The sequence below is a fragment of the Plectropomus leopardus genome, chromosome 2, assembly GCF_008729295.1.
Source record: "Plectropomus leopardus isolate mb chromosome 2, YSFRI_Pleo_2.0, whole genome shotgun sequence".
NCBI lineage: Eukaryota > Metazoa > Chordata > Actinopteri > Perciformes > Serranidae > Plectropomus > Plectropomus leopardus.
In genome coordinates, this window is record NC_056464.1 from 4,327,627 (window position 1) to 4,350,801 (window position 23,175).

The following is a 23,175-nucleotide window of genomic DNA, read 5'->3' on the forward strand; positions in this document are numbered from 1 at the left end:
GAACTGCAGAGCTAGATGATAGTTCCCTGAGTGTTCCTCATCACAGCGACAACTTTAACTTTACAGTCATTGTGGATCCAATGTTATCATAAATATACCAGTAATTAGTGCAGCTTTGTTTGGAAAAGTCAGACTGTAAGGGACTGTAAGTCATTTCTGTGCAGTGTCCTAAAAAAAGTTGTCCAAACCAACCTTCCCTCGAAGTGTGAAATCATCAGTGCCTCTAAATGTGTGTGAGTGAGATTAAGAGCATATTTTCTGAGAATGCTCATAACTGTATGGCTTTACTGTGCGCACTGAACTGTATTTGTCGACTTAATGCTGCAGATATCATTTGTGTGTGTGTGTGTGTGTGTGTGTGTGTGTGTGTGAATGATTACTATTTATGGCCTGCCTCCAATCTGCGTTTCTCCTCACACAGTGGACTGCAGTAGTATATGAAGCTGAGAGCCTTCAGCTCCTCCTCCACCTCTGGATCAAACGCAGACTCTACTGGCATACACACCACAACGCAGCCTCACACCAGGCCATGTTTTTATATCGACCTCTACATCACCCTCCAATCTGAGCTGAAATCACTAAACCATCAGAGCATAAAGCCTTGGTCACAGCAGAAATTAGCCGAGCAGATTCCTCTGACGGTATAGGCAGATTATAGGCAGCTTGTATTTGTTGCTTTGGGGAACAACATAATCTATCACAAAAACGGGACACAGTGTTTTTCTCTGCATTGAGTTACCACTGCCTCAAGCTAAAGCTGCTTTTTACTGTTGAGGGCAATAAATACGGCTTGTTTTCATGTCTTCTAAAGCAAGAAATTAGTAACTATATTTGCATTTCTATAGATAAAAAAATCCTACAACAGGCCCACATACGTATGTTGATGTCTCTATGGCTTGGGGCAGACAAATTTGAAAGATTTACGAATCTGTGCTGTGGGCAGGGAATCACACATGCAGTGGAAATTGTTTAAAATCCTACAGACAAGGTAAGGTAAAAGCTTGAAAAAACTTTTGTCAAGACCTCTACGTGCCATGGTATCCACTAAGTGCTGATTTGTCGATATGTAGGGTCAAAGGATGTCTAGGCATGTAGGTAACAAAATGGAAAACAAGAATCACAGACAACTCTCTAAATCCAGCCCTGTCTTCAGGAGAAAATGTTGGCATTGTACATTTCTGCAAACTATGATTACATTACATATGCACATTTCACACATATAATATCAATGTTTCTAGAGTGACGCAGTATATGAGCAGACACCTCATTCCGAAGTTGTCGAATATCGCTGCTTTGTCAGTGATTTCTGCCTAAGACACTGACACCAAAAGCCACCATCTACACTGGTATGATACACTGCTGGGCAGTGTCAGTTTGTAACACTGCCATGCAGAACCTTTGGCATTGATATGATAAACAGCTGACAGTAATGCCGTGAAATAACTAGCGCAGGAATGCGCAGGCGGGAGGTGTTGTGGATGGGTCCAACAAACACCCCAACTTTCACCTGGGAAGTTGGTGTTCACTTCCCATCTCAGTGCAGGGCCAAACCTTTTTTTTCTGAACCTAACTACATGCTTCTGTTGCATTAACATTACCAAAAAGATGTGTTAGATTAAAATAAGTCCTTTGTCACCTAACTTCAGTTGGGTACATAAATTATTTTACACTAAGGTAAGTACGTTGGATAAGTTATCTTAGTACCTGAGTTAAAATAAGCCAACATTGACTTTTGGCTTCACAAAGGACACAAACAGCAGTCTCATGGATGAATGTCCATTGTTTATTTCATTCTTTAAACTATAATGCCTGACTTCCTCCTTTGCTTTCATCATGTTTACTTGGCCACTAAAAAGGTCCATTCTAAGATATCAGATATTCAAAAATGTAATGTTTTGAAATCTTGAACATCAGTTTTCTTGAGCTGCTTTCAGACACCTTAAACCAGTATTTAAACCTTTAAGACCTCGGCAAAAAGGGTTGATTTCTTTTGAAAACATGGCAAAAATGCAATGATCAACTTGACAAAAAATGTCCCACAGTTTGCTAGAAATTGGGAAAATAATACGACCTGAAAATTTGTTTTAAAAAGAGAGAGAGCTTCTATTAGAATATAATAAAAATGGAGAAAAATATCCAGAAAACTAAATTTATTATTATTATTATTATTAGTAGTAGTAGTAGTAGCAGTAGTAGTAGTAGCAGTAGTGGTATTAGTAGCAGTAGTAGTAGTATAGCTATTATCAACTTTTAATTTATTTATTTTACATTTTTTTGTTTTATACATTTTGCTCTTCTATTTTTGCTGAGTTTCGGGTAACTTTCTTGCAACTAGTAACTTGCAACTTCTTCACATATTTTTGAAAGATCAAGCCTATATGCTCAATTTTCAAAGGGTTCATCTAGATGTGTGCATGTATATAAATGCGCAAATAGTCACATCAGTTCTTACTGAGGAGGTATTTTATATAAGAGTACTAAATCTTCTGAAGGAGAAAAAGAAACCCATATGGCTGCATCTTAGCTGCTTTCTGGAAATGCTGGCACACTTGCATACAATGCCAGATGGGAAATTATAAAAAATTCCCACATGTCCCACTTGGAATTGCTACTAGGAGGCTGATCTCGACAGTACTTCCCAGTTGGCAGCTCATATTTAGGGTGAATGTGATGTGAGACCAATGTGGCATAAGCCATCTTAGGTTGGTAACATCTGAGACACAGTTTTCCTCTCTCCCACACACACACACACACACACACACGCGTCAAGCACACAAATACAAGTGTGGCAAGTCCACGTCTGTTTGAAAGGAAGGCATTTTGGGTGAGTTGTTGTGTAAGAGCCTGAGCATCGATCCACTCTAAAAGCAGGCCCAAAGCAACGGCTGTCACTCCCGCTGACCTACTTCAACTACCATCCAAAACAAAAGACGAGGAGAAAAAGGGGAGAGAAATAAAATACGAAGAAGCAGAGAGAGACAATAACTAGAGTCACCATCTGTGTTAATTCTCTTTCCAACCTCTTCCTTTTATCTTCCTCTATAGTGTTTTCTCTGGAGAGTTGCACAACAAAAAAAAAAAAAAAAAAAAAAGAAGGGAAACAAAAGAACTTCAAAAGAGGCTTTTAAACATATTGAGAAAGACTGGCTAATGGTCAGGAATCATCAGCCAGAGAACAGGAAGGATGAATGATGCCCCCATCACTCGCTTCTTTTTTGACTCTTTGTTGAGTTTCACTGTTTCATATTCCGCTTGTCTTTGCATCATTTCCTATGTGCTTTTTATCCTTTGCTTTTATAAAAGTTAAGTGAAGTACACTGACAGAATTAACCAAAGCTGCGTTAAAATAACTATCAAATGGGATCACACAGTTGCCTCCGTATCACATAGAATTATTCATTATGGCTCAAATCTGAAGAGCCAAAATCAATCCTCTGAAACAAGAAGTGTAGTGCTTTCATAGACTATACAAAAATAATGGACTTGGTTTGTGGACTCCCATTTTGAAGCCTTGAGTTTGGCCTTTTGGCCATTGCCATCTTAGATTTCTGGAGCCAGAATTGACCCTAGTTGGATGAGAATGTGGAGCTGTGGAGGAACAACGAGGGCATTTCTTTAACATATTTATAAAGCACTACATGGTTTAGCTCCGTCTTACCTGTCTGAATGCCTTTCTGAATATGTTCCAACCCGATGACTTAGGTCTTTAGGTGCTCGTCTGCTTAACATACCAAAGGTACATTACAAAGAAGAATGGTGAGGCAGCATTCTGTTTTGACGCACCTGTGGCCTGGAACACACTGCCAACACAAATAAGAGAGGCAACCTCTGTGGATAGTTTTAAGAAGCAGCCCAAGACCCATTTCTGTACTCTTGTTTTTTAACTAGTCCAGTCGTCTAATTCATTTAATCACATATTATGGTTTTACTTTATTAAACATGTGTTTTATGCTTTTAATGCACTTTTATAATTGTACTCTTCTTGTTTTAATATATCTTTTATATTTCTACATTTCATTCCTTTTATTTGTTTCTCACCTCTGACCTGTTCTGCAACTCACTGCCAGAGCTATGGCATACATGTGTGTTAGTTTATCTTATTTTATTTGTGCATATTTGTGTGTATGTATATGTGCGCTGTATTTGTGTGTTTGTATGAGTTTATATATCTATTTACATACATGTTTCTCATGAATTGTTAGGTTTTAAATCTTGCATGTAAAGCAATTTGAGCTGGATTTTAAGTCTGGAAGGTGCTATACAAATAAGCTTATTATTATTATAATTATTATTTGGCAGTGTTACAATATGTTGCTGGTCACAGCATGGCACCTGGCGGGGCAGTATAATGCACACATGCAGCATCAGTTGATAATGTGGCTCGACGGAACCTGTCGCAGCCATTTGAAACACCGCTGGACAGTGTCAGGTTGTAATGCTGCCAGAAACGACACAATATAAGGAGCTGGAGGGTCTCTTAAGGGTGGGCTGCAGGGGTGGTAGATGGGTCTATCAATCCCCGGATTCTCACTCGGGAGCCCGGTATTCGCATCCTGTACGAATTTAAAGCCAAATCATGGTGTTTTTTTCTGAACTGAACCATGTGCTTTTGTTGCCTAATCCTAACCACCTGTGCCTTTGGAGCCAAATCATAACCATTTGTTAATGTCCCGGTATTGTCTGCCCTGTGGTTTTGTTGCCTAAAAATAACCATGTGCTTTTGTTCCCTAATCCAAACTATGTGCTTTTGTTGACATGTTGATGTAAGAGGATACCTATGTATGTTATATGTAGACGCTATAGTCCAGCTGCGTTATCAACTGATCTCATCCGTCTGTGTCTCATACTGCTGCACCAGGTGCTGTCCGGCTGACTAGCAGCGTACCATAGCACCTCAAAAAGTTCTGTCCAGCTGTGTTACAAAGTGGCACTGCCCAGAGATGTATCATACCACCATAAAAGGTGGCTTTTGCAGTGTCTGACGCCGAAATCACTGACAAAGTGGCAGAATGAGAATGGACTGGTTGTTTTGTTTGTCATTCTTTAAAGCTGGATTTGTCCTCAGATGTGTGACTACACGCTAGTGCTGTGGCAGCTATGGAGGAACTGTGATTGGTGAGCTTGGGCTTCAGGTGTTTTCTGTTGCTGTTGGAAACTGTCACATGTGTTGACAATATTAGGTAAAGTAACAAAAAATCAGCTACTTTCAGTAATACACATCTAATAAAGATATTTCCACTTGAAACACTCCGTTAGAAGCAGTGAGTTTGACTATAGGTACGACTGTAGTGCAGTTCAGGGGAGTTGCGGCATGCTGTCTCCCGCTTTGCCTTTCTTTTTGTTTTCCTTGTAATTCACCATTGCTAAATCAGAAAACCTGACTTTTACACCTGTTATGTCATGACTGGCTTCAACAGGGCATAACCCAACAAACCTCAGCTCTGTCATAATTCAGACTCTGCCTTCTTTGAAGGACCTGACCCACAGAGGTTAGTCCATTAGAACCTGAACCTGAAAGCTGAACCTGCACCTCCAGTGAGACCTTCTATCCACACAGACTGCATTCAGTGGCTTCTTATCAAGTCAAAAGTTTTATATAGCTTACTGGCAGGAACTTGTCCTCACATGGCCAAAATGTTTCTGAATGAAAGAGCCTTGATGATGAGTTCCAAAATCTTCAATGTAAACAGCTTTCTAAAGCTTGCCAAAATAGGCTACAGAGTCTGACCTTCTCTACTCTAAACAAACTCTGATCTGAATTTTATCACTTCAAATGAACACAAAAGGCCTGAGCTTGCCTTGATGGGTTTTTCAGTAACTCTTGTTGTATTTGCTGAATTCATCTATGCCAATTTAAATAAATAAATACTGCAAAGCAAAGATGTGGACTTGACTCATGTGACTTGGACTCAAGACACAAATTTGATGACTTTACATACAACTTGACACAATTAAAGATGTCTTGCAACTCAGCTTGGACTTTAGCACCAGTGATTCATGATTTCACTTGGACTTCAAGCTTTTGATTGGGAAATACTTGATACATTCCCCAAAGGTGAACGATTGGAAAGTATCTTGTTTATTCATTGAACTGTGCCACAAATCAATTATTTTCCCTTCATTTCCTGAATCAACCAACATTAATGCTTTTCATTCCCAGCAATTCAACGCCTAATGCCCACATCCACTTTGTTTCAACCAATCCAACAGCATCCAATCAGACTGCAGGAGAGAACCATGAAGATCTAATGTTACATAACAAGCCAGTTTGAAAAAATGATACCAAAGATACTTTCCAAAAAAGTAAATGCAGTATAGAAAGCATGCAGGATCAAAAGTGACAGATGGAGACGCAATAACTTTCAACAAACTTGTTTCAGCAAATAAATACAAAATTAAAAAAAGCATTAAGTTTTGTAAATTATAACATCATTACTCTGCTGTTAAAATGTCATTACATTTGGTGAGGAGTGCAATATGATTTGTTCAGGACTCAAAACTCAGAGTTTAGGACTTGATTGAAAAATTGCCTTGCTTGACTTTGGACTTTAATGCAAAACCTCGAGAGACTTGTGACATGCAAAGCAATGACCCACCTGGCCCCACCTCTGCTGTATAGTCCCACTGTGTGTCCCTAACAGTCCTGCGATGCTTTCTGGATTGCTGGTCTTGAATAAACCATTGTTAGGTGCAGAACTTTGTAAAAAACTTAAATTTTATATGAAAGAAAGAAAAAAAAGGAACTTTCGCTGAATAAATAACACAAAGTATGTGGCACGATAATATATCTGTTACCTAAATGACCCAGAGGCATCTGTTAGATATTAAAAGACCACTGCAGAAAGGATAAATACAAGTAAAAATCAAAATTAAAACCTCTTGGTTACATTGCTGAAAAAGAATGAATTAATTGCTTGAAAAGTTTGAAAGTGTCAAGTTCAGTTAGCTGCATTCTCTTTGCCTAATCGTCCTTGAGATGCGTATTATACTCGATATATATATCCAGACAGAAGTCTAAAAATGAGGAATGGAATTTTTGCGGGTCAGAGAAAACTTCTGTTTTCTCAAAGGAACAGTGTGAAGCAGAGGGTTTATACTTCGATGCTGTGTGGGCATAATATTGATGAAAGCAATTCTGTTATTGTTGCAAGAGTTCTGGCGCTTAGGCTGGGAGCAGACCTTGAGATCATTAAAACCTACAAAGTCTAGACACCCCAAACGTAACAACTCTTTCCATTGATAAACACAAATGTTTTTAGTCTTGGCAGCCATAAAGGAGTGCCGAACAACTGAGGACAACAGGCTGGATGAGAGGTAGACTATGACTGGAACATCATTGTAAATAACCCCAAAACCAACTTGGTCTCACAGAAATGCGTGAAATGACCATTACCCCTTAACACCATATTACGTGGTGGAGGCAAATAATTTCTTCAAATTAGGTGCTGACACCATGGAAACAATTCCAATGGAGAGTCTATTTGGGATCCTTTATTGAAGTGGACACCTTGAATTTCCTGGATCAAAAACGTCATGCAAATAGCTGTGGTTAATGTTACAACCTCATATGTACAACCCCGATTCCAAAAAAAGTTCGGACACTGTGGGAAACGTAAATAAAAACAGCATACAATCATTTTCGGATCTTTTTTGACATAAATTTAATTGAATACAGTTCAAGACAAGATATTTAATGTAAAATAAGACACAGCTTGCTCACTCACAATGTCCTGGCTAGAATAAACAGGGACATCCAAAACCTGTATGTACCCTTTTTAGCATTCATGGATCCCTTCAGAGATGTGCAAGTTAGAAATGATGCTATAGACACTTTACCCCCCCCCCCCCCCCCATGCCATCATGGAAGCTGGCTTTTGATCTTAGTAACAATGTGGATGCTCCTTTCCCTCTTTAGCTGAGAGGAAATGATGTCCATGATTTCCAAAAACTATTAAAACATAAAGTCAATCAGTTTGAACATTTTGTCTTTGTATTGTTTTAAACTGAATATTGGAATGTATGTTCAGGCATTTATTTAGGGTACTATTCAACATTGAAAACACAAACATGAAATTGAAAGATTAATTAATACTGAATTAATTCACTTAATTCACACCAAACTAAATGTTTGGTTTGTGTATGTGTGTGTGGGAGTCGGTCAGTTTTTGCTATGCTTTTATTTACCGTGTTTACCGGTTGTTAGAGGTTAAAGAACACCCCCCTCCCTCTGTGTCTCCTCATCTATGCAGCTTTCTTCATAATTCTTCCTCAATCTCATCAGTCCTTTTTAACATCCCCTCACTGCCTGCTTTACATTGACCTGCTCCTCTCACTTCAAGGCGGAGAAAGTCCATCCACATTTGGCTCCCTCCACTGCTGCTCTTAAGTAAACTAATTTGGTCTTATTAGGGGACAAGCCTGCCAAGTGTACTTTTGACTGGAAGATGAGGGCTTAAGATGAGGGCTTTTCCCCACATTTTCACTGCAATTAGTGTATTCACATGTGGAGCTCAGTTTATTTGTGTAATGCTTTCATGAGAAATCCAACTTGGGAGAACTTGATACAGAAAAATGTGTGCTATTGACCACTGGTTAACTGTTGTGACAGTTCTGAGCGATTACTTGACTAAAATGGAGGAAGCTATTATTTTTGCATTTAAAAACTTAATGGATATTTACAGAAGAGAAGCAGTTGAATTAAACATGATGTTAAATAGATGCAGTGATGGACAGCTTTGTCAACAGTGATTTAACCATGGGGGAGAAAAAAAGCCTGGAGTCAGCAGGCAGTGTGTGTGTGTACAGACCTGCCAATGAAGCCGGATCATCACATGAAAAACAAACAGGAACAGTTCCCTTATCTATTTAGACTGTAATAAACTGACAGACGAGTGAAGGGAATAGATGCAAATGAGTTTACACTTGTCCAGTGTGTATATGAATGTATGCAGGTCAGAATTCTTATATTTAAGAAAAAAACAACAAAAAAACCCTATGATACATGAATGTGGTTATGGTGCACAATCAGCAGATCCCCCAACATATAAATGTATAATATAATATAATATAATATAATATAATATAATATAATATAATGTAATATAATATAATATAATATAATATAATATAATATAATATAATATAATATAATATAAATAAATAATAATATAATACAATATAATACAATATAATACAATATAATATAATATAATATAATATAATATATTAGGTTCAGCTTCATGAGATACATGCCATTCTAACTTTCAAAACAGCCTTATTCAGTCTAAAAGTTTATTTCTTGCATAGGCGATGAAATCCCCTACACAGGAGATAATATCTACTAGGTAGGATAGGATAGGAAACTAGGTAGAAAAAATGTGAATAGAAAATGTGAGTAGAAAAAAATGTGAAATTTCTTAAAATTCTTAAAAAAAAAGGTTATGTATTCCTTCTTTATACAAACAACAAAACAAAATGGATACTTTTTTTTTACAAACACAGTAATTGCTGTGAAATTGCTGAAGGATCTGGTAGAGATGCTGCTTAACATACTGGGAGGTTTTGAATTTCATCTTAATATATTGCATGTTTTTTTACAGCCCCCATTTGGGCACTATAACAAAATCAAGAAGTGCATCTCATATAATTTAATACAACAGAAAATCCACAGCTTATTGTCTGGGGAGAAACTTGTGTCAGATGAACACAACCAGATGAATAGTGTTTTGAAAATCCAACTTCCTCTCCAAAATATAAAGTGATTTTTTTTTTTTTTACTTTTGCCAAAAATGGCCAAGTTTATCTCCTACAAAGAAGAAAACATCCCACACATAGAAGATATGATCTCCTACCTAAGAGATAACATATAATACATAGGAAATTTTATCTCGTACATGGAGATAACATCCTGCACATAGGAGATATTATCTCCTACGTAGGAGATAATATTTTGCCAACACTGCCTAAAAAGAGAGAAAACTATTTACCTTGCTCAGGCCCAAGTAGTTCAGACTTAAAGATACAGATGCTTTTGCTTGATCAAAGTCTGTCTCAGGCTATGATGGTTGCTGCAACCTTGACCTTTTTCAAACTTAAGCTTTGCTCAATAACCTTTGAGCAAATTCAGATATTCTGCAGAAACTACAAAAAAACTGCAAAGTCCAGATATCATTTCAGAAACATGTGAGTTACAGTCCATGGTGGCAAAAAACACTTCAACATGACGGGGAGTAGGAAACTCATCTCAAAAACCCTCATGCATTCATTGTGTGAGTTTGAACTGGTGAGACATAACCTGTGTCCAGAAAAGTTCAATTCTCTCCAGAAGCAGCCACCTTTTGCTGTCACCAGTCATTTTAGCTCACTCTTACTAGATCATGATTTTATTGTCTAATTATCTCAAGGTAAACTGTGTTTTTGACATGATGACTTTAGTATCTCATCTTCCAGATTATGTTTCTGGGACACCAAAAAATTTGTTGCACTGGCAGGAGCCACTTCTCCTTATCAATGAAATACAGAAACCTGTTATCCTGAAATGATAACACGTTTAAGCTCCGATCACAAGATTACAAACTGTTATATCAGGATGATACACTAAAATCTCAAAATTGTGAAAATGGTTCTATATTTCAGGTAATTAAATGATTTAGTTATGATCTTGAGATAGCAGGCCTAAATATGGCTGCACTGAGGCTCCGCACTTTTAAACCAAAACAACACCGTAAATGTAACCTTGATCACTAACTTCAAACGAGTGCTAATCATCAGCTGTTGTTTGTGTGATGTTTTTCTCACCTGTTTGTAGGAGACATAGATGGGTCTGCTGAAGATGATCCACTCCACCACCTTACTGCAGGGCGGAGTCGTCAGAGAGCCGGTGTAGCGATAGTAACTTCCCAACGCGGATGGCAGCAGGTCCTTCAAAATGAACGGCTCCAGGACTGTCTCTTTTTCTGTATGAGAGAGGTCAGGACAAATTGTTTGGATCAATACAACATGATCTACACAACACCCTTTGTTTACTGCAAAATACTGTGACCAGGTTTTCTGGGGCTGATCCAAGCGCTGCTATTTCACAGCCTTTAGGTTTATGCGATCGATTTCATTTGCATTGTGCCTGCCTTGTTCAATGCCCCCCTATTGACGGACATAATTGCGCTGAACACCTATAATTATACCTCTCTTGGTGTTGGATGGCATACACAACACAATCAACGCCCTAACGTCACATCTCCAAGCCCAAATGTTGACACAGTGAAATTATTCACTGACTAAAAATGTGCCCCAAACAAAAATCCTGACTAATATGAAGCACACTGAAGTCTGTGAAGAGGAAGGAAATGAGGTTGTTCGTGAAATGATAAAAGATGCTTCGAGCAAAGAAGCCTGTTTCCTTTTTATATTACGCTTTCAGTGTGAGTGTAATCATCCAAAGTCCCCGGAAATGGGCATTTCAAACAAAACAATTACAGTAATCCGTAAACACTTTTAAAGTATAACTTCTGTCAATTTCTTTTCTCTCAGTGGCTGGCCTTGAGCTTCCACTGACCTCAGAATAGATGTAAATTTTACCTCTACAGCGGATGTAACAAAAACAAAAAAAGGGCTCATAGCTGTAAACCACTGGCCACAAGTTACAATATACTGTCCAAATTCATATGTAGTTAAGACTTTAAAGCAGTTTAACAAAAGGTATTATGTGTATTTTTGTCTGTTTTGAAATCCTCACTTCCTTTCCAAAATATAAAGCCAATAGTTTGTTTTTTTCTACAATAAATGTCAAAAGATAACTTAAAACTTCTTAGCATCCCTTACATAGGAGATGTTAACTTCTATGAAGGAGATGCTGCTAAAATTATTATTATTATTACTTTTATTACTATTTACGTCATCTTTAATCTGCCTCGGAACAAATGTGGAGAAAAAAAAGCATTATAGACGAGGAAGAAGAGAAGAGGAGGGGGAGAGCGTGACAGAAGGAGGGAAGAGTTGTCATCACAGGAGAGCTGAAGGAAGAAGAAGTGAAAGGAAAGGTGGGGAAAGAGGGGTTGAAAAAAAGAAGAGAACGCAACCAGCAACAAAGAGAAATTATGATAGGAGGACGGGGAGGAGGAGAAGGCATTCAATCCATTGTTCCAATAAAAACATACGAGGAGGGAGGGTGACAGGAATGGAAATGAAAGGGGCGAGGAGGTGTGTACGAGTGTCTGGGGCGCGGGGTGATGTGTGCAGCGGGGCGGGTCACCTGACAGGGATGGCGTCAGGGCGGAGGGGGAGATGCACTGTCTTTATCGGCAACAGTGCATCCTCCCCAACCCACACCTTCTCCTCTAACTCCCCCTTCCTCCTCTTCCTCTTCACCCTCCCGCTGACAAGCCTTGTCTCCTGCTGCCTCCCTGAAGCCGAGTTCAGAGATGTATTTTCAGCTCCGTCGCATCCGTGCGACGGAGCGAGCCGGGGAGGGAGGAAGAGTGGGATGGGGGAGAGGGGACTGTTGATAGCAATGCTGTGGGGGTTGGTGGGTTGTAGTTGGGGAACGGAGGATGACGGGACAGGCCTTCTTCAAGAGTTATGCATCTGAATTAGCACTCTCAAGAAGCGAACACGCTTTGGCATGTATCGCTTCAAACGCAGAACTCAGGAAATGTCTAAACACACGAGACACAAACTTTCTCGCTCTTGTATACGCTCTGTGCCACATGCAAGCATACTGCACTTGAAAGAGGAAAAGGATGAAGATTTAGCACAGAGAGGCAGCTCGTGCAGTGACGGCCTGTGGATCTTTTTTTCTCCCACCAGCACCAGCAATGAAGGCAGTGACGGTGCAGAGGTTGGAGCGGAGTGTGGCTGCAATCAAATGGTGAGTATTTTTAAGCTCAGAGGCGTCACAAATGCCGTCCAGTCATCTAATCATCCATTAGCTTCCTCAGTTACTCACTCAAGTCAATAATTCATTGCACAGCAAGGAGGAGCACACACATTTAGCACAAAGTCACACACTGGGGCACTCCAGAACTCTGAGTGTGTGTGACTGATATTTGGTGCCCATATTGATCTGCATTATTGGTGTGACTGGTCTGTCTTGGTCCAGTTCATTCCAAAAATCAGAAGAATTCTGAAACCTTTTGATACAAAAAGTTGCATGTCACAGTAGTTGGTTATTTAATGCCACTTCTGGCTTGACTTCAGTACAACAAGTTTTCCAATCTAAAAGACAAAGCAGGTCACCAAATGACCCATCTGAGAGTTTTCTGACATAGAGTCGAGATTTCTGTCTGTTTCCCAAGTCAAGTCAAGTCAAGTCAGTTTTATTTATATAGCCCATTATCCCAGAACGCACTCTCACACTGCACTTGATTACAGTTAGGAAAAGGTCATCATCATGGTCATAATAACTGAATGTTAAAGACAGGATGGAGAACACGTCATTTTAAGCATTCAAAAAAAAAGACTAATGCAGTGGTTTTCTGGTGAGGACAGTCTCAATGTAGTTGCCTTAGATACACTGACATCAGCCCAAATTACTCAGCAGTGAAGAATGCAGACTATTCTCTCTGTTTACACATTTTCCAACAAATTCGTACATAGCCCACATATTTGGAAAGGCTGTGATCACACGACCAATGTGCTGATGGGGGTAAACAAAGAAGCAATTCCAAACAGTCTTTCAAGGAGGCAGGTTAGAGTAGTGGATGGGTCACAAAAATTTGGATTTCCCCCTACGGGAAAGTCAATATGAGAGTTGGCAGCATCAGCGCATGTCAACACCAGATTGTAGTAGAGGACATCCCATGTATACATCTGACCCAAAGTCTTTAATCAAATGACAGTGCTTTGCTCAATGACATGCTTTGTAGCCTGGTGGTGAAATGCATAGGAGATACAGTGAATATTCACAGGACTGAAGTGTAATGTGAGCACATCTTTAGGTTTATACTAAGAGACTAACTAGATGAGATTGGACTGGTTTTTGATGAGCCATGCCATCTGTGGTATAAGGAAAAAAAAAGGTTCAGATTTTGTGGAGTTCCAAGCTGGAAAGAGACAGATGGAGTTTTGTGATATTCAGAGAGTGATAGATTGAAACTGAAATCAATGAGGGGAGCAACAAAAGAGCGAGGTCTGTTGTGTGGGATAATTTTCAAGTTGGTCAGTAAGATCTTGTAAAATGTAGCACTACTTGTGAGCAGCATCTGTCCTGCTGCAATAACATCTCATCAGTGCTGATCAGTGTTTGCTTGAGAAGTGTGCTTCAAAAATGAAACCCTTTTGAATTCAAAAACACAATTTTGTGTCCCCAACAAAAAAAAAAATCCTAATAACACTCTTAAATCCAATGTTTAACCACAAAAGTACTGGCCATCATTCCAATGTTTGTAAAAGCATGAAACAAGTTGATAATGTGTTACAGCTGGTATACACACCAGGGTGAAGATTAGACTTTGCAGTACATCAGTGTAGTGTATTGTAGTGTAAGTAGTGTATCTGGAGTGGAGCAAGTTCATAGCCAGAATGGGAAAATGACAGTGCATATGATGTTGATAATGTTGTGTTCTTCCTTAAGAAGCTTAAGGACATGGCAGTTTAAAGATTACAAACGTTTTTCCAAAGCTCCTGTAATACAAGGGAAGGAAATTGAATTGGCAGTCGGCTGAAGAAGCACAGATTGTTTTTTGAAGACAAATACAGATGCAGCCAGTAAGTAGCCAACCTGAGGGTTTGCTGTTTTTTTCCTGCAGAAAGTGAACATCATTAAACATGTCTGGTAACACGGTGAATGTTTTTTTTATCACAGTTTTATTGAATCCATTTTTAAATTTTTGTGCCCATGCCTGATTTGACAGCTTGAGATGAAGCAAAATAACACGGTTTATCCAGAAAGACTGGGAAACTTATAATAGATTTGGTGACATATTTTGAATTTTTAACATCTTTAAATGTTTCATATGACCAATAACTTATATATGATATATGACACTGATGTCAAACTCAGTTCTGACAGAAGTATAAGATGGAATTGTACACCCCAGTATCCTAGAGATTACGTATATATTGGACAATTGTGCATACCATAGTTCATGTCTAATGCCAACATGTAGTGCCAGTACAGGCAGCAGTGTTCCCCTGATGTAGAGATGCAGAAAGTTAAGGTTGTGGGGGCCGGGGTGATAGGTACTTATGTATTGCATTCAACTTTCATGCAGTCTGTGTATCTATCCACCGCTTTGGTTCAGAATATAACATTGCAACAGCTACATGCAATGCAATTTTGTCCAGACATGCATGATTCTCAGAGGATGGATAATACTGACTTCAGTAATTACCGGACTTTTAATCTATTACCATCAGATCAAAGTTTGCACTCCACCAGTGAAATAGACCATCAAAGTTTGCACTCCACCAGTGAAATAGACCATCATCTACTCGATGAATTTGCTGAACTTGAAAAGCAACAGCAGGCTGGTCTCCATTAACCTTCAAATTGTACAAATTGAAATTGCCAATTAAAAATGTGTTTAATGGAAACACATCGCTTTAGAAAAAACTCCTCTCACAAAAAAGTTTTCACGCCCACACAAGGTGGTATTTCAGGCAATTTGAACAAAACCCAAATAGAAACACTTTTTACTTTCATAAGTCACATGATGCAATGACTATGTGCTTGTCAATACGAACTGGCTCCCTCATGATGCAGCAGGAGCTACAAGAGCTGTTATTGCATCACATAACTCTTCAAAAGTTGAGCGGATCATTTTGAAGTTTTGAATCCACAATTCTTCTGTGAAATGGTGGACTATCACCTCCCAGAAATCCCTTGTACGTGGCTGCTCCCACATGTAAGGGGCTCGCCTTTCTATTATCGCTCCATAACATACCTAGGTCACCTTGGATTGGAATTAATGAGGGCTAGTGTGGTGGCTGCAACAGAAATAAAGCTGCTAATGTTTTGAACATCCATCACCATGCTTCGTGGAATGTTGTCGCGACAGGAGAAGTCGCAGAACATCACTCAGTGGAAACACAGTCATCTCACAATTGTGTTTTATCAACATTTTGAAAATATTGTTCAAGTTTTGTACAAATCTGTAATAAAAACCTGCTTAGTTGGCTCATTAAGAAAATAACCACTTTTTGTGACACTATTGGCAGTTTTCCACTGCATGATACCTACTTTACTCTACTCTCCTCATTGCCAAGGCCCAACACAGAGGCATCATTCTCTAATCCATCTTTTGTGTACATACTATTCTATTACTTAATTATTATTATGTGTACATACCTTATTTCCTCTATGTACATACTTATTTTATTACTTATTTATTGTTATTTGTTATTGTTATTTTCTTTGTTACATTTCACTTTTCTTTTTTCATGCTGCTGTAACATTTGGAATTTCCCCCAATGGGGGATCAATAAAGGAATATTCTATTCTATTCTATTCTATTCTATTCTATTCTATCAAAACACAGATGTTAATTCCATCAACCTTAATTTTACGTCCCTCTGCTTTTGGATTTGTGGGTCACAGAAAGCAGTAATGATGATTATAATAATAATAATAATAATAGTAATAGTATTATATATATATATATATATAGTATAAAAGTATTATTATTCTAATTATTATTATTAACACAGTTTGGATAAAATTAAAGCCAAAGGACAAATAATGCAAGATGCAAGATGTAAAATGTCAATATAGAATAATACAAAGAAACAGACCAAAAACAACAGAAGTAACAAAAGCAATAAAACCACAAAAAAGGAAATAAAATAAACACAATATAAAAGAAATAAAAATATTTGACATTTATCAATTTTCTGCTGACGTGTTGAAAAAATCTAATCTCCTCACACATTTCTCTTGACTAAACTAGGATTTTAAAGAAATGATTAGAATAAATGATGGGTTGCTGGCACTCATCATAAGGAATGATGGGAACTTGAGCCCTTTTCAACAAATCAATTAATAATAATAATTACCATTACCCTTCTACATGAAGGATCAGTAAACAAATCAGGTCTGACTTACTGAAAAAATTAGTGTGAAAATTATCTTTAAAGCAACATGTAGTTTTTCTGTTTGACCCTTTTTTGAGAGGGCATTACGTTTTATGCGTGGCTGGAAATGATTAATATTCCACATCACACCGTCCCTGTTAGCGGCCTAAAATAAGTGCTGGTGTCAGAATGAATTAGGTGTTTGTTTGCCTCCGGGTTGCCATGAGCACACAACCATTAAGCATCTATGATGAAAGAGTGTAAATACAGTAGAGCCATAACTCCTCTCTGCTTGATTTCTGAACTCCTCAGCAGTGCTGTTTTGTGCAGAAAGTGGGTCTCTGGAAAGTCATACAGGGACAGTGACGCATGTATTTTTTTTTTTAAAGGCGAGATATTCGGTTCTAAATCCTAAAGTGTTGGAGGGCAGTTTAAAGTATAAAAGAACCACGGACTCATTTATCTGCAGCGCAGTTAGATTGCTTCATTTGCACATGAAATGAGGTGGCATTTTATGCCTGGATGAGAACTTTGTATTTTGCAGTGATAAGTGGATTTTTACTGCAAAACACTGAGCTAGTCACTTCCTACCCAGTCTTATCAACAGATGGGGAACGTTGGGATTTATTGTGTGGATTTATTAGGATTTTATGGCGTGTTTTTATTTTATTGTGCAATCCTATTGTAAAACCTTGGAAAATAATGTTTGAATTAATTTGAGGGCTTTATGGTCATGAGTGATACTTCTCTCAGCATTAGCACATTAACCATGGCATTAGTTTTGGATGGGTTGTTTTCTTTCATGAGCATTCTCTGTTTAACCTTCTTGCATAACGACACAAGTAAATTAGAACATTTGATGTACAAAGTAGTGATCTCAGTCCGTGTGGGAAGCAATGGTCCAGATATTGAGGCATTTCAAATGTCTTTTCTTGAGTATGTGTGTCCTTAGATTACATTCCAAAAACAATGGGCATCATGCAAGAAACAATATATGATCAAATGTTCTCTTATTTTTGCTAATATCCAGGATGTATTTTATTTTGTTTGTACGAGTGGTCCAGAGCACTCAAACCAAGATAAGAGAAAAACATCTTGTTTTCACAGTCCACAAATTGTTGCCCAACACAAGGAAAAATGTGTTTTATATGTAAGGAACATTTAAAAAATGCATTAATGTAACTTAATTAAATTTACATGATTCATTAGGGTAAAAATAATGACTGGATTATTAGATTTCAGGGCTTAAGAAATTCTACTATACTTGGTGTATGGACCCTGATTACTGTTATTTTAGTTACTATGCGTCCCTTTGCTGACCAGAGCTGGAATTTTATAGTTCAAGCCTCTCATATACACTGTATTTACAAGGGCTTGCTTCATTTTCTTTTAATTCTTTTGTTTTATTAAATTTATTTAAACAGTTTTGCACGTGTACTTTTACTTTTAATACTTCATTATATTTGCTCGAAATCACATTTACTTTATTAACGTTTATTACACAGTAGGCCTTCATCAGTTTCACTACAGCATCAGTTCTTCTTCGTAGAACATTTCTATGTGTCATGTCTTGACCATGCGCTGGACTCTTTGCACGTGGCACAAAACCTGCCCTTATTCAGTGTTTATAGCTGGCTTTACCTATGCTAATAGGTGATTTATGATCATGTGAGATTCATCATTGAGCACACCTGGTCAGAGCAGATTTGGGTGGTTATGAGCATTTGGTGCATCTGGAATTGACTGCTCTATTTTTTTCCTCTTACCAGAAAATTAAGAGAAATTTAAGAGAATGTTGCTGCATGAGGCCCAGTGTCGATTCAGATAAAATGTAGCCTTCAGACTGCAGAGCAGCTAACCAGCTATGTATCTTGTTGGTGACCCCAGGTCCCTAAACTGAGACAAGCCAAGACAAACTAATCTCATAAAAGCAAAATTTCATGCCTGCCTACAAAAAACCCCAAGAGAACAAAAAAAAAACACCATCCCTGGGGCACTCTATTTCTAAAATAGGATAGGATAAAATTGAGTAGGACAGGATACAGTACGGTACAGTATGATACGATGCGATGCAATGCGATGCGATACGATGTGTTGCAATGCACTGTGCTGTGATGCAATACAATATGGTATGCTACACTACGATACAATACGATGCAATGCAATTTTTGTGCTGCGCATGGTTACGATAAAAATAATAATTACACCATTACATTAAAAACACAATAGTCGAAACAAAAACAACATCAGATATACCATTGCACATGTTAAACCTTTTTCGGCCATGTTAGAGGTGGTACTTTAAATCCAGTAGATACTGTGTTCTCCTTAAGACTAAACCACAGATTCCTTAATATAAATTGAAAGAAAAAAACTTGAACTACGTTGCTTGAAGCTCATTCAGTCTTTGACCTGAGACAGGAAGTGAATGACATGGCAGACTGTAGCTGTCTTGGTAAGAAACTGCATGTCTGCGGTTCTGGAAAGCGTCTGACATCCAGTCCACTGAACTGGAGAAGAGGGACATGAGCAAGCAACGTACGCCGTATGTCGACAGATTTCAGAGGATTATGCCCTGAGAAGTCTGTGTGTGGAGCATGTCCAGGGCAGTGCGGTGCGTGGAGGGACAGAGAGTGAGGATTTTGGTGTATTGCCATTACTACGGTGCTGCGTATAGCTGTATATTTACACACCCCTCTGTGTCAGCGCAGTGTCATTCCCTCTGTTTATCTACTCAAGCGTCTGTGCTCCCGCTGCTCTCATGTCACAGTGCTGAAATGAAGCCATTCCTCCTCGCTGGCACAAATTACAAGTCCATTAATTCACTATCTCACTGAACGCACGGAGTCTCCACTGACTTGGCACTCTGCGACCCTGATTGGCAATTAATTTTTAAAGGGTGAACAAGGCTTATGGTGGTTTCCCCTGATTTGAGGTACTGTGTCGACCCTGTGGCACTTCTATAGGAATTCGAAAAAGAGAACTTCTGCCTTTCTCTTTTTTTCTCTCCATCTGTACTACTGCACCAGTATGTCTACTATTCCTTTGCTGATGGGGGTTTAATCCCACAGCGCTCTCTTTCACATCAGATCTGATGTGGCTCCACTGCACAGTGCTTGCATGTTAAGCTTCTTTTTCATCCTCTCCTCAATAGGATTTCCAGAAATTTGGGGCAGACACGTCTATTTATCTGTCCTCCTTTCTTTATTCTGGTATATTTTTGAGGATTTTATTCACAGCCTCTATCTTGATTTCAGTGGATAGTTGAGCATTTTTGGCATGACAGTACTTAGTTATGCCAATATTTTATTTTCTTTTAGACCATCATTTTGGGCGAGCAGGCAGGCTTTTAAATGTATAATTTATTGATGGTTTTCAGTTTGGTCAGCACACCTTTCCATCAGATTTCTGGTGCTGGGTGCTGCATCTTAAAAACGCCTCATCTCCAGCTGTGCTGTGCATTTTGTCAGTGTGAGGAGAACTGTTTAAAAGGCCTGCTGTTTTGGAAGAGCTTGGATAAGATGTGAAAACTATGTGCTTTTCTGAGGAAGAAATCTCATGTGCCCTCACACTGAACACACTCCTCATTCTCTTCCTCAAGAACAAGATGAGCTAACTTTATTTCCCTTGTGTACTGTATTCCTTTTTCTATTTCTCAACGACTACTTTCCACACTCTACTGCAATTTAGCATTGATATTAATGTCCATTAGATGATAAAGCCTCTGCACTGGGACACTGTAACACTTCTCAGCTACTAGAATAACCAAATGGGCAGATTACTGTGCAAAATGCTTTACTATGCTTGGAAATGTTTGGCATCCTCCATCACCTGTGCTGCTGACATGGCTGCTACTAGCTTAAAAATACAGGTAATGTTTACAGATGTAGTAGCCAGGGCTCCCACAGCTAAATGAAAATAGGATTTAAGACTTTTAAAGACCTTTTTAATGCCATTTGTAATGAACTTTAAGACCAATTTTACAAATTATTATTATTATTATTTCAGAGTTACCATCATTTTGAGCTTTGACAATGCAGTGTCAGAAAAATAGTTCCTAAAAATCCAACCTATCATGTCTTGACATTTTTAAGACTTTTGAAAGACTGATTTAAGACATTTCAATACAATCTAAGGCCTTATTTTTAGATAAATAGATTTAATTTAATTAAATTTAATTTGAATTTTTAAGGATCTGCGGTAGCCCTTAATAGCTAAATCTGTATAATGAAAATTAATTTTTTTTAGCAGATATCCTAGTTGTAGCAACACTGAGTTAGTAAGTTAAGTTAGGAATTTTTGTGTGTATATCTGGTGTATTTATTTAGTATGGGAAACCCCACAATTTATGGAAAATATAAGCACAAGTTGGGCAGCGGACTCAACAGGGACTAGAAAATGTGTCTGTAGGACATTACTAAGGTTCGACATACTTTCATTAAATATAGGATTCCAACTAACATGACTGATTTGTTTTTTTAGTCAGAGACGTGTATTTCCATGGAAATGAAGGTAATAAAATGTTGCTTTTGCTCCAGGTTTCAAAATGTGTACATATATTGATATTGAAATGTATTATGGACGTTGTCAGTGTTGCTGACCAGGAATAAAGGCATAATCTTATGTGTTTCATGGTGTGTCCAGTCATCCTCTCTGGGGTGTTAATTAGTAATACACTTTGATAGTGTGAGCATTTGTATCTGTGAGTATTCCAGATATTTGAAATTGTTCACTGTAAAGACAATCTCTGCAATACTGATGATAATGTCTCCAGATAAAATACAGAATTCACTACAGCCAACATTAAAATGAAAAGCATGAGAGTATGAGAGACCTATCACCGTGCTCCTCCTCCTCCTCCTCCTCACCGCCCCCTCTCGTCTTTCCCATCATCCCACCACATCATTATCAGTCTTTGCATCTGCCTCCAAAGTCCCTGCAAACCCTGTGTAGACAATGGGCTCCTCTCTTTGCCGCCGAAGCCTTTCATGAGCTGGCTATGTAAATCAGACTCAGCCTTTTTACCGGGCTGATTTCACAGGGATGGCGCGGAGCCGCACGCTGGCTAACTAGTCAGAGGGCATTTGTTCCAGTGCGATTTCATGTAAAATGCAACAAGGCATGAGGTACAAAGACAGAGGAGTCAGACCTGCGGTGCGTGTCCGCCAGACAAGCCCGGCAACAAGAGGAGGGAGCGCTGTGAAAAATTTAACCACCCGCTGCTCCATAGAGTAGCACTGGTGGAGACAGAGCAAATTAGCCAACCACCTTCCCTGTGGGGGAGATGGGAGCGTGGCCTTGATTGAACTTGAGTGGTCTTTGTGTTAGATGAATTATGGAGGCGGAGTAGTTTTTCCAAGACAGCTGAGCAGCAGATAAAGTGCAAGTATCATGCGGCGGGGTTTTATCAAAGTTTTATTTGTGTATGCCGAAGCTCTAAAATTCACTCCGCTGTTGCAAGGCGAGCGGGGCCCTTTTGGGGGGGACAAGACAGAACATTGCTTTAGGATAAATGTTTTGATCATGACAGGGATGCACTTCAGGGCTGCGTGCAGGAGACAACTGTTTTTGACTGAGGGCATACACTGCTAACAAAACACAACGTAAAATCTTCTAATTTGTTGTGTGAGGAAAAATAAAACACTGAATCATCCCAGAAGTCCTAATTTATTGTGAGAATATAGTGTATGTGAGGCACTAAATAATACAAAAGGCTAAGACTTTTTGATTTGGGCTACAATCAAAGCGAGAGCACCCTGCAGTTAAAGTTTGATCAAATATTATTCATCAGATGTTGAAGGTACCACCTACACTTGAGTTTTCTTTGCATCTTTTATTTGACCCTTTGAAATCACCTTTCTTGTGGTGCAATCAGACACCTTCAAAAGTATTTAAACCTTTGAAATCTGAGCAAATTGATTTGCTTTTTATTTTGAAAACAGAGGGAAAAAAGGCAAAAAGTAACTTGGCAAGAACTGTTCTGCGTATTAGAAGTATATTTGGATTTTTTTTCAAATAAGCTGGGGAAAAATTTCAAAACACTATATTTAAAATTATCAAAAATAAATAATTTAAAATTTATTATACAGAATTTTTATTATTCTTTTAGCACTTTTTTAAAAAAAAAAAAGTAATGTCCTTTTTCTGTTACTTTCTTTTTCGTTTTTCTTT

At 38.4% G+C, this 23,175-nt stretch overlaps 1 protein-coding gene across 1 annotated transcript in view; it reads right to left on the reverse strand.

Moving 5' to 3' along the window:
• The window catches only part of ptprga (protein tyrosine phosphatase receptor type Ga), a 517,840-nt gene that overhangs the window by 99,536 nt on the left and 395,129 nt on the right, over positions 1-23,175 (reverse strand). Inside the window, exon 7 of the mRNA XM_042498811.1 lies at positions 10,798-10,955. Coding sequence (XP_042354745.1) covers positions 10,798-10,955 — 158 coding nt within the window. The remainder of the gene's footprint in view (positions 1-10,797; positions 10,956-23,175) is intronic.